The sequence below is a fragment of the Ranitomeya variabilis genome, chromosome 1 (assembly GCF_051348905.1).
Source record: "Ranitomeya variabilis isolate aRanVar5 chromosome 1, aRanVar5.hap1, whole genome shotgun sequence".
In the NCBI taxonomy this organism is placed as follows: Eukaryota; Metazoa; Chordata; class Amphibia; order Anura; family Dendrobatidae; genus Ranitomeya; species Ranitomeya variabilis.
In genome coordinates this window covers 799,408,279-799,420,979 of record NC_135232.1, presented here as the reverse complement: position 1 = coordinate 799,420,979, position 12,701 = coordinate 799,408,279, and the positions used below count along the sequence as shown (strand labels likewise).

Below are 12,701 nucleotides of genomic sequence, written 5' to 3'. Positions count from 1 at the left end.
AACCGTCGTGCAACGGATGCGTCGTGTTTTGGCGGACCGTCGGCACAAAAAACGCTACATGTAACGTTTTTTGGGCATCGTGTCCGCCATTTCCGACCGCGCATGTGCGGCCGAAACTCTGCCCCCTCCTCCCTGGACCTTACAATGGGGCAGTGGATGTGTTGAAAAACTGCATCCACTGCCCCCGTTGTGCTACTTAACATACTCTCCGTCAGTACGTCGGGCCGTACCGACGGACTAGTGTAAAAGTAGCCTAACCCACCACTGCCTAAAAACCATGACTCTGTGGTTTCTGTCCCAGCCTGACGTGATGATGCCTGCAATCAGGTGACTGAATAGGAAGCCCCATTTACTTATGATTAAGGCTATGTTCACATGTCCAGTAGTGATTAGTTAGAACACATCCATCAGCAATGCGTTGGCAAACAAACAGTGAAGACACAACTTTTTAATCCGTTTTTAAATAACTGATCTCTGCTGGATCTGTGATTTATTTATTTTTTTACATTGAAGTCTATGGGAAACAGATCTGTTAATTAGCCATCTGTTTTTCTTTCATTTGTAACTGATCCGTTTTTGCTTACAAAATGGATCGGTTATTGGATCCAGTAAGCAAAAACTTGATCCATTACAAATGAAAAAAAATGGATGGCTAATTAAGTCCCGTTTTCCATAGACTTCAATGTAAAAAAAAACACTGATCCAGCAGAGATTGGTTATTTAAAAACGGATTAAGGCCGGTTTCACACGTCAGTGGCTCCGGTACGTGAGGTGACAGTTTCCTCACGTACCGGAGCCACTGACACACGTAGACACATTAAAATCAATGCATCTGTGCAGATGTCATTGATTTTTTGCGGAACGTGTCTCCGTGTGCCAAACACGGAGACATGTCAGTGTTCGTGGGAGCGCACGTATTACACGGACCCATTAAAGTCAATGGGTCCGTGTAAAACACGTACCGCACACGGACGTTCTCCGTGTGCCGTGCAGGAGACAGCGCTCCAGTAAGCGCTGTCCCCCCCACATGGTGCTGAAGCCGCGATTCATATCTTCTGTGCAGCAGCGTTTGCTGTAAAGAAGATATGAATAATCCATTTTTTTAGTGGTATTTCGTGTTTAAAATAAAGTTCCATGTCCCCACCCCCTGTGCGCCCCCCCGCTGTTCTGAAAATACTCACCCGGCTCCCTCGTTGGCTGTCGCTGCTTCCTGTCCTGGCTGCACCTTCTACTGTATGCGGTCACGTGGGCCGCCGATTACAGTCATGAATATGCGGCTCCACCTCCCATAGGGGTGGAGCCGCATATTCATTACTGTAAATGAGCGGCCCCACGTGACCGCATACAGGAGAAGCTGCGGCCAGGACAGGACACTGCGAGGGAGGCGGGTGAGTATTTTCAGAACAGCGGGGGGGGGGGGGGGGCACAGGGGGTGGGGACATGGAGCTTTATTTTAAACACGAAATACCACTAAAAAAATGGATTATTCATATCTTCTTTACAGCAAACGCTGCTGCACAGAAGATATGAATCGCGGCTTCAGCACGATGCAGGGGACAGCGCTAAACTTTAGCGCTGTCTCTCCTGCACGGTCCGTGTGGTACCCAGGCGGCACACGGCTGCCGCACATGTGCCACACGGATGGCCAACTTGAGCTCACGGACACACGGACAAGGATAATTCCGGTACCGGAATTATCTGGACGTGAGACTGCCCTAAAAAGTTGTCTGCACAATTTTTTTGCCAAAGGATTTCTGCTGGAGCCGTTCTAATTGATCACTACTAGACATGTGAACATACAGTAGTGTAAGTAATATGTTCCTAAACACAAGATGATTACGGTAATTGTTACCTGACTACGTGAGGTAAAATCTTTTGCTCTGTGATCTTCCTTTTGCTCACGTCCCTTTCTTCTTTGCTTTGTCAGCCTGATGCACCCATGGTATAGTTATGGAGTATTTTATATTTTAACCTCCAGGCATTAATTCTATTGTGGCCATTGCCTCATACACTGGATACAACCAGGAAGATTCTGTCATTATGAACCGCTCTGCTGTGGACAGAGGCTTTTTCAGGTATGGTCTTTAGAAGTGTGTATAAGGCTAGAAATATAGAGATAACTGTTATCTATTGTGTAACCTATTAGCTAGGTGTGAACAGAAAGATGGCTTCTAAAAGCCCTATTCGGCAAGCAGTTTTCAACAGAATTTTGGCAGTAAACTGCTAGAAATGTTGCGGAATCTTTCCGCAAATGAAAGTTGCACAGTTTACGATTTTTGGCTTTTTTTTTAATTTTCCGCCAACTATTTGAAAAGTGTGAACAGCTTGAACAGGGCACGGCCAAGCATGCTCAACAAATTATTTGTAATTTACACCACATTTGGCAAAAATTGTAAAAAACAAAAAAAACAAAAAAAAAAAAACATGCAAGGCCTGGTGAACACGGACAGTGATTGGCAGCGGTTAGGACGCAACACATGTCCGCTGCTTCCAAAGCGCTGCCGGCTATTGAATGCAGGTGATTCCGCATGTGTTCATTGAACCGTGTGGAATCACAGCTTCCAATACATTGTAGAGGTGATATTTATCTTGTGGAGACTGAGCGTCTCTGTAAGATAGACATGCTGGGGTCTGGAAAGACGTGCCGCATGTCTGTCTCCGCAGGTGATCGGTGGGCATCGGTGCACGCATAATGGACATGGGATTTCTTGAAATCCCATCCACTATGCTGGAACACAGCACCATATTCCCAGCCCCGCAGTGTGAATACATCATAACACACTGCGGGGCGTGATCTGGGGCCTCCACTGTGCGCAGGCGCTATCTACTTACATCACTTATTGTAAGTTCCAGGGCAGCGCGCACGGCGCATGCCCTAGAAATAATTGCAGAGCGCCGGTGACGACACAGGACAGAGAGGAGGCAGCGCCCGGTGGGATGTGTCAGGGAGAAATCATACATTCCTGACGCAATACAGGTATGGCGCGAAATGTATAAAAGTGATTATTTCAGCATTCCTAGGGATACTAAGCACGAGCCACCTTCACAGAATGTAACCTTAGTGCTGATGAAGGTGGCTCTTTTACCTTAATAGGCCCTGGGGGGGTGACAGGTTCCCTTTAAAGGGGTTCTCCAGTACTTTTATGTTGATGGCCTATTCTTAGAGATGGGTCATCGGTGTCAGATCAGTGGGTGTGCAACACCTGGGACCGACCCTAATCAGCTTTTTCTGGTGCCAACTGCAGTGGTATGTGATCAGTTGCAGAGTTCAACACAGCTCCATCAACTGTATAGTGGCTGCATTGGGGTGCTGCAATACAAGTCTGCGGCCTCTATACAGTTGATGGAGCTGTGCTGTTGAGCTCTGCAACTGATCCCATCCGGCCAGCACTGGGAACAACTGATCCTACAGGAGTGCCAGATTTCTACCCCAATCAATGTGATATTGATGACCTATTCTGAAGGTAGGCTGTCAATATAAAAGTAATGGACAAACCCCTTTAATAAATTTGACACCTCCATTCTCCAGCACTCCCTTCATTAAGACTGGTGTGCAAAACACCAGCATCGAGGCCTAAGAATCTATATCCGTGTCTCATGGATCTCATATTCTATGCTCATAGAAGCTGTCAGGTAGAAATAAAGCATCCGGTTCTCAGCCAGCTTGGTTATGGCTGAGATGTTTGCCTGCTTTCCTTCGGTGTGCTGGCAAGTCGCTATAGGTTGTAGAGATAGCAGTTGTAGCTGTACTCTTGTGAGCTAAGGCCCCTGTTGCCGCATACAAAGACATCAGATTTTGCATTGCGGACCAGGAGCTAAGGTCTACCTCTGATAAAGTCCGTTGACACTGGTATCTTCCAAACCAGGTCCAGAATAACCAAAAGTTTCCTGGTAAAATTTGTTTAAAAGCACTGATCTAGATTGCAAAAAGTCCACCTGTACTGCTCAGTAACATGGACGGTACCTGTTTATAGAAAATATAATTGTTAATTCATGAAGTATTTATATGCAATTTCCTTTTTTTTTTTTTTTTTCTTCAGGTCTGTTTTTTATCGCTCTTACAAAGAACAGGAGTCTAAAAAAGGATTTGATCAAGAAGAAGTTTTTGAGAAACCTACTCGTGAGACATGCCAGGGTAAGAAAAGATTAAATTGAGCTAACTTTCACCTCTGGATTTTCTAAACTTTTTATTGGAACAACTTTTATCGTAAATAAGAATTTAAAAAAAAATGAGATCATAAGAAAATGATCTATTATAAATTTATTTTATTTTTTTCATTATAACGTATACAATTTTTGGTACATTTTTTTTTTCCCCCATACTAAACTCTGCATTTAAAAAAAGAACAAGAAATTACACTGGTCACTGGAACAAATTTGAGATTGACGCCTACTGTTCTTTGTAGAAGACCATGGATGCATTTCTTGAATTTTTTATTTAAATACACATTTTGATTTGGATAAAAAACTTTGCCAACATTTCTTAATTAAATTTAAGCAAACAATTTTATTTAAGGAGTAAATATAGTAAACACACCGGCGCTCCAAAAGGTGTTGAGCGTGGAGATGGAGGAAACTGCTGGTGCCTAGACAGCTACTGTGCCAAGCCTGTCATGTAAAAAGGAAAAACTTTATGCTATAGGGTTTAGGTCACCGCGCTACCTTACTCTAGGAAAATGGACTAAGTCAGTTTAAAGAGTGTCCAAAAAATGGTTCCCACAAGAGAAATGGGGTAAGCACTTACTGTGTCGCTGTGGTGCCGGTACTGTATCTGTCAGGGCGTTTTGGCGTGGTGGTGCGCTGGGCAAAAAAGAAGACAGATGCTCCTCCGTGCGTCCAGAGTTGGAGGTCAGATCAGCGGCGTGGAACGGCAGAGCAGCGGGGAGCGTCCTCCCCTGTTGGCGCCTAGCCGCCACGCGCACCAGAGAATTAGACAAGCGGCGTCCCGGCCGAGGGCGCCGCTCCACTGCAGCAGGGAATGAGGGGGCGTGGTCTGGGTGACGTCACCCGGAGCTGCAAGGAAAGAGCAGGAGACGGGTGCCGTGCAGGGCCTCTTGCAATTATACAGTTCTTTAAACCATGTCTGGGGGAAAAAAAACCTTAAAATGTGCCTGGTCAGGAATTGGGGAAATGGCCTGATTTTGAACTGATTAAAAGGATTGCACAGGATGACTGTGTTTTTTTTTGTTTTTGTTTTAAATTAAAAAACAGCATCATCTCTATCTGTGGGTTCTGAGTAGTATAGCAGCTCAGTCCCGTTCTCTTCACCAAATATAACTTATTGGACCATTTGGTTGCTGTTTTTGTAATCCTGGGCATCCTACCTAAATTTTGAAATATCAGGCGTTAAAGTTAACCCGGTTTGTCATTTTGATGTGGTTGCCTATAGGTATGAGACACGCCATCTACGACAAGTTGGATGAGGACGGTCTGATTGCACCTGGTGTCAGAGTCTCAGGCGATGACGTAATCATTGGTAAAACGGTGACTCTGCCTGAAAATGAAGATGAGCTAGACAGTACCAATCGACGTTACACAAAGCGAGATTGTAGCACTTTCTTGCGTACAAGTGAAACCGGCATCGTGGATCAAGTCATGGTTACTCTTAACCAGGAAGGATACAAGTTTTGCAAAATCAGGGTAAGAACAGTGCTATGAACATGTATCTCTAGGTTTTATTGAGCATGATGTATAATGTTGCAGAGATAACTTGAGGCCATTTGTAAAGACAATGCTTTATTGGCAGAGGTATCACGAAATCTGGCTAGTATTAGATCAGTGCTGTAATAAACCTGCAAACCGGTCCAATTTTGTCTCATCTGCCGACACTATACATTGTGACATAGGTGGAGTTAGTTATAACCAAGTTATAATCAAAGAAGCTTACAACCTGTAATGACTACACGACCACCTCAACACCATCGGAGCTACTGCAACCTCCAACCTACTGTCTCCTTCCCCATAATGCTGTAGAATGTAAGCCTACAAGGGCAGGGTCAATCTCCCCTTTGTCAGTCTGTCACTGTTAGTTTTGTTTATTGTAAGTGATGTTAATTAATGTAATTTATATGTAACCCCGTCTAATGTACAGCACCATGGAATTAATGGTGCTATATAAATAATAATAACCATGTTTTTCCTACGGCCTAGGTACGGTCAGTTCGAATTCCTCAAATTGGAGACAAGTTTGCCAGTCGGCATGGGCAGAAAGGAACCTGTGGGATTCAATACAGGCAAGAGGTATTTGTAGTTTTCCTACATAAAAAGTACATCAAATTGCACAATAATAATATAATGGTCTCCAGTGTTAGATTTTTGTTGTCCTGAACATTGTAGCGTGGCTGCTTCAATGCTGATTTTCCTGCTGGTAGTACAGATATCACATCCACATAACCTGCTTTATCTGAGGCCTTACTAGAACAGCGCTCAGCCAGGATGTGTTATCATAAAAACTACTTTTAAATAGGCAGATTTTGACTTTTTGCTCTGTTTCCTCTTAAATTAACCCCTTAATGACCGCCAATACGTCTTTTAACTGACCTGAGATATGAGAATAGCATCCCTATACAGGTGACAATCCAGCAGCTGTTGACTGTACACTATAGCTGACAACTTGCTGTATCAGCCACGATCAGTGTTTGCACCGTCCAAATCTGTTTAACCTCTTAGATGCTGCTGTCAATAGTGACTACATCATTATATATGGTTAACAGAGTGTGGGGGCTTCCTCTTTATCCAAACTGGTGCCCTCAGATCATTATTTTGCGGTCCTGATGTTTGCGATGGCAATTCATGACCAAATAGTGGCCTTACAGTCTGACGGCTATAGTAACCTGTTCAGAAGTTAGAGGCATTTAGGTGGTAAAAATACACATTTTCATTTCTGTCATACCACTTTGCATTAATTCCTGTAAAACACCTGAAGGGTTAATAAACTACCTGACAGCATGTTTCAATATGTCTAGGGGTGCTGTTTTTAAAATGGTATCACATTTGGGGGTTTCCCAATATATGGGACCCCTAAAGTCACTTTAACCCCTTCACGACCTTTGACGCATACGCTGCGTCATGAAAGTCGGTGCCAATGCAACCTATGACGCAGCGTATGCGTCATGGAATGATCGCGCTCCTGCAGATCGGGTGAAAGGGTTAACTCCAATCTCACCCGATCTGCAGAGACAGGGGGAGTGGTGCTTCAGCCCAGGGGGGGGTGGCTACACCCCCCCGTGGCTACGATCGCTCTGATTGGCTGTTGAAAGTGAAACTGCCAATCAGAGCGATTTGTAATATTTCACCTAAAAAACAGGTGAAATATTACAATCCAGCCATGGCCGATGCTGCAATATCATCGGCCATGGCTGGAAATACTGATGTGAGCCCCCCCACCCCACCGATCGCCCCCCCAGTCCTCCGTTATGGGGTCCGGTCCCCTCCGTCCTGTGCTGCGCTGCCCCGTGCTCCTGTCCGCTCCCCCGTCCTGCTGTCCGCTCCCCCCTGTGGTCCGATCACCCCCCCTGTGCTCCAATCCACCCCCCCACCACCCCTTCATACTTACCGATCCTCCCGGTGTCCGGCCGTCTCCTCGCTGGGCGCCGCCATCTTCCAAAATGGCGGGCGCATGCTCAGTACGCCCGCCGGCAGATTCCATTCAAGTACATTTTGATCGCTGTGGTAGGTTCTACCACAGCGATCAAAATAAAAAAAAATAATAAATAAACCCCCCCTTTATCACCCCCATAGATAGGGATAATAATAAAATAAAGAAAATATATATATATATTTTTTTTCCACTAGGGTTAGGGTTAGAACTAGGGTTAGGGTTAGAACTAGGGTTAGGGTTAGAACTAGGGTTAGGGTTAGAACTAGGGTTAGGGTTACGGGTAGGGTTAGGGTTAGGGGTAGGGTTAGGGGTAGGGTTAGGGTTATGGCATGTGCAGATTTGGCTGCGGATCCGCAGCGGATTGGCCGCGGATCCGCAGCGGATTGGCCGCGGATCCGCAGCGGATTGGCCGCGGATCCGCAGCGGATTGGCCGCGGATCCGCAGCGGATTGGCCGCGGATCCGCAGCGGATTGGCCGCGGATCCGCAGCGGATTGGCCGCGGATCCGCAGCGGATTGGCCGCGGATCCGCAGCGGATTGGCCGCGGATCCGCAGCGGATTGGCCGCGGATCCGCAGCGGATTGGCCGCGGATCCGCAGCGGATTGGCCGCGGATCCGCAGCGGATTGGCCGCGGATCCGCAGCGGATTGGCCGCGGATCCGCAGCGGATTGGCCGCGGCTCCGCGGCGGATTGGATGCGGATCCGCGGCGGATTGGCCGCGGACCCGCGGCGGATTGGCCGCGGACCCGCTGCGGATTGGATGCGGATCCGCAGCGGATTGGCCGCGGATCCGCAGCGGATTGGCCGCGGATCCGCAGCGGATTGGCCGCGGCTCCGCAGCGGATTGGATGCGGCTCCGCAGCGGATTGGCCGCGGACCCGCTGCGGATTGGATGCGGATTGGCCGCGGATCCGCAGCGGATTGGCCGCGGATCCGCAGCGGATTGGCCGCTGCGAATTCGTAGCAGTTTTCCATCAGGTTTACAGTACCGTGTACACCTTTGGAAAACCAAATCCGCTGTGCCCATGGTGCGGAAAATTCCGTGCAGAAACGCTGCGTTGTATTTTCCACAGCATGTCAATTCTTTGTGCGGATTCCGCAGCGTTTTACACCTGTTCCTCAATAGGAATCCGCAGGTGAAATCCGCACAAAAAAACACTGGAAATCTGCTGTAAATCCGCAGGTAAAACGCAGTGCCTTTTACTTGCAGATTTTTCAAAAGTCGTGCGGAAAAATCTCACACGAATCCGTTACGTGGGCACATACCCTTAGGGTTAGGGTTGGAATTAGGGCTAGGGTTGGAAATAGGGTTAAGATTAGGCTTGTGGTTAGGGTTACGGATAGGGTTAGGGGTGTGTTGGGGTTACAGTTGTGGTTAGGGTTGGGATTAGGGTTAGGGTTGGGATTAGGGTTAGGGTTGGGATTAGGGTTAGGATTAGGGTTGGAATTAGGGTTACGGGTGTGTTGGGGTTAGGGTTGTGGTTAGGGGTGTGTTGGGGTTAGGGTTGGGATTAGGGTTATGGCTACAGTTGGGATTAGGATTAGGGGTGTGTTGGGGTTAGTGTTGAAGTTAGAAATGAGGGGTTTCCACTGTTTAGGCACATCAGGGGTCTCCAAACGCAACATGGCGCCACCATTGATTCCAGCCAATCTTGCGTTCAAAAAGTCAAATGGTGCTCCTGCCCTTCCAAGCCCCGACGTGTGCCCAAACAGTGGTTTACCCCCACATTTGGGGTACCAGCGTACTCAGGACAAACTGGGCAACAACTGTTAGGGTCCAATTTCTCCTGTTACCCTTGCAAAAATAAAAAATTACTTGCTAAGACATAATTTTTGAGGAAAGAAGAATGATTTTTTATTTTCACGGCTCTGCCTTGTAAACTTCTGTGAAGCACTTGGGGGTTGAACGTGCTCATCACACATCTAGATAAGTTCCTTGGGGCGTCTAGTTTCCAAAATGGGGTCACTTGTGGGGTGTTTCTACTGTTTAGGCACATCAGGGGCTCTGCAAATGCAACGTGACGCCCGCAGACCATTCCATCAAAGTCTGCATTCCAAAACGTCACTACTTCCCTTCCGAGCCCCGGCATGTGCCCAAACAGTGGTTTACCCCCACATATGGGGTATCAGCGTACTCAGGAGAAACTGGACAACAACTTTTGGGGTCCAATTTCTCCTGTTACCCTTGCAAAAATAAAAAATTCTGGGCTAAAAAAATATTTTTGAGGAAAGGAAACCCATTTATTATTTTCACGTCTCTGCGTTATAAACTTCTGCGAAGCACTTGGGGGTTCAAAGTGCTCACCACACATCTAGATTAGTTCCTTGGGAGGTCTAGTTTCCAAAATGGGGTCACTTGTGCGGGAGCTCCAATGTTTAGGCACACAGGGGCTCTCCAAACGTGACATGGTGTCCGCTAATGATTGGAGCTAATTTTCCATTCAAAAAGCCAAATGGCGTGCCTTCCCTTCCGAGCCCTGCCGTGTGCCCAAACAGTGGTTTACCCCCACATATGGGGTATCATCGTACTCAGGACAAACTGGACAACAACATTTGGGGTCCAATTTCTCCTATTACCCTTGGAAAATTAAAAAATCCTGGGCTAAAAATCATTTTTGAGGAAAGAAAAATTATTTTTTATTTTCACGGCTCTGCGTTATAAACTTCTGTGAAGCACCTGGGGGTTATAAGTGCTCACTATGCATCTAGATAAGTTCCTTGGGGGGTCTAGTTTCCAAAATGGGGTCACTTGTAGGGGAGCTCCAATGTTTAGGCACACAGGGGCTCTCCAAACGCGACATGGTGTCCGCTAACGATTGGAGCTAATTTTCCATTCAAAAAGTCAAATGGCACGCCTCCCCTTCCGAGCCTTGTCGTGCACCCAAACAGTGGTTTACCCCCACATATGAGGTATCAACGTACTCAGCAGAAATTGCCCAACAAATTTTAGGATCCATTTTATCCTGTTGCCCATGTGAAAATGAAAAAATTGAGGCTAAAATAATTTTTTTGTGAAAAAAAAGTACTGTTTCATTTTTACGGATCAATTTGTGAAGCACCTGGGGGTTTAAAGTGCTCACTATGCTTCTAGATAAGTTCCTTGGGGGGTCTAGTTTCCAAAATGGGGTCACTTGTGGGGGAGCTCCAATGTTTAGGCACACGGGGGCTCTCCAAACGCGACATGGTGTCCGCTAAAGATTAGAGCCAATTTTTCATTCAAAAAGTCAAATGGCGCTCCTTTCCTTCCAAGCCCTGCTGTATGCCCAAACAGTGGTTTACCCCCACATATGAGGTATCAGCGTACTCAGGACAAATTGGACAACATCGTTCGTGGTCCAGTTTCTCCTTTTACCCTTGGGAAAATAAAAAAATTGTTGCTAAAAGATCATTTTTGTGACTAAAAAGTTAAATGTTCATTTTTTCCTTCCATGTTGCTTCTGCTGCTGTGAAACACCTGAAGGGTTAATAAACTTCTTGAATGTGGTTTTGAGCACCTTGAGGGGTGCAGTTTTTAGAATGGTGTCACTTTTGGGTATTTTCAGCCATATAGAACCCTCAAACTGACTTCAAATGTGAGGTGGTCCCTAAAAAAAATGGTTTTGTAAATTTTGTTGTAAAAATGGGAAATCACTGGTCAAATTTTAACCCTTATAACTTCCTAGCAAAAAAAAAATTTGTTTCCAAAATTGTGCTGATGTAAAGTAGACATGTGGGAAACGTTATTTATTAACTATTTTGTGTCACATAACTCTCTGGTTTAACAGAATAAAAATTCAAAATGTGAAAATTGCCAAATATCCGTTTTTTTCACAAATAAACTCAGAAATTATCGACCTAAATTTACCACTAACATGAAGCTCAATATGTCACGAAAAAACAATCTCAGAATCGCTAGGATCCATTGAAGCGTTCCTGAGTTATTACCTCATAAAGGGACACTGGTCAGAATTGCAAAAAACGGCAAGGTCATTAAGGCCAAAATAGGCTGGGTCATGAAGGGGTTAAACATGGATAAGTCCCTAAAAAAATAAATTTTGTAAATTTCCTTGAAAAAATGAAAAATTGCTGCTACATTTTTAAACCTCCTAAAGTGCTAACAAAATAAAATAACATTTTAGAAATGGTGCTGATGTAAAACAGACATGTGGGAAATGTTATTTATTAATGGTTTGCTATGGTATGACCATCTGGATTAAAGGGATAATCATTCAAATTAGGAAATTGCTATTTTTTTAACATTTTTCTCAAATTTTTTATATTTTTTTTATAAATAAACACAAAATGTATTGACCTAAATTTATCATTATCATAAAGTATAATGCTTCACGAAAAAACAGTCTCAAAATCACTGGGATTTGTTGAAGCATTGCAGAGTTATTACCACATAAAGTGACACTGGTCAGATTTCAAAAATTTGGCTCCGTCACTAAGGGGTTAAATACCATTTTATATAACTCATCTATAATAAGGGGTAGTGTATACAGTAGCACACAGCTCTCCAGCCTCCTGGCTTCATTGTTGCTTCATCTGATTGCTGCTGCTCCACTGATTCTGAAACGGGTTTTCTTTTTATTCTGTGATCCTTGCATTCCGAAGTTATGACCCCAGTAATAGTGGTGCAACTTTTCCTTTCAACCAACTGGGTGCATCCCAAAGAACTACTGTCTAAGTGTTCAGCCAGCATCGCAGGAGAAAAAGCAATCAAAACACAATTACCCCCACAGAAGTATATACCTGTTGGTTTAAGGGAAAATTTCACCATTAACACCTTCAAAACTTATTATATAGATTTACATCATATGTTGTGTCCCTTACTTTGACGTGATTGCAGAGCGTTGATGGCTCGTAGCCGGCGTTCATAGGAGATCGTCATTTCTGCTGTGTATAGAATCGCTGCAGCACTATTTAACCCCTTCACCCCCGGAGCTTTTTCCGTTTTCGTTTTTCGCTCCCCTCCTTCCCAGAGCCATAACTTTTTTATTTTTCTGTCAATTTGGCCATGTGAGGGCTTATTTTTTGCGGGACGAGTTGTACTTTTGAACGACATCATTGGTTTTACCATGTCGTGTACTAGAAAACGGGAAAAAAATTCCAAGTGCA

At 45.1% G+C, this 12,701-nt stretch overlaps 1 protein-coding gene across 1 annotated transcript in view; it reads left to right on the top strand.

Moving 5' to 3' along the window:
• POLR2B (RNA polymerase II subunit B) overlaps nucleotides 1–12,701 on the top strand; it is an 87,023-nt gene that overhangs the window by 62,533 nt on the left and 11,789 nt on the right. The window contains exons 17-20 of the mRNA XM_077273855.1: nucleotides 1,979–2,075; nucleotides 4,041–4,135; nucleotides 5,390–5,640; nucleotides 6,151–6,240. Of these exons, the coding sequence (XP_077129970.1) occupies nucleotides 1,979–2,075; nucleotides 4,041–4,135; nucleotides 5,390–5,640; nucleotides 6,151–6,240 (533 nt within the window). The remainder of the gene's footprint in view (nucleotides 1–1,978; nucleotides 2,076–4,040; nucleotides 4,136–5,389; nucleotides 5,641–6,150; nucleotides 6,241–12,701) is intronic.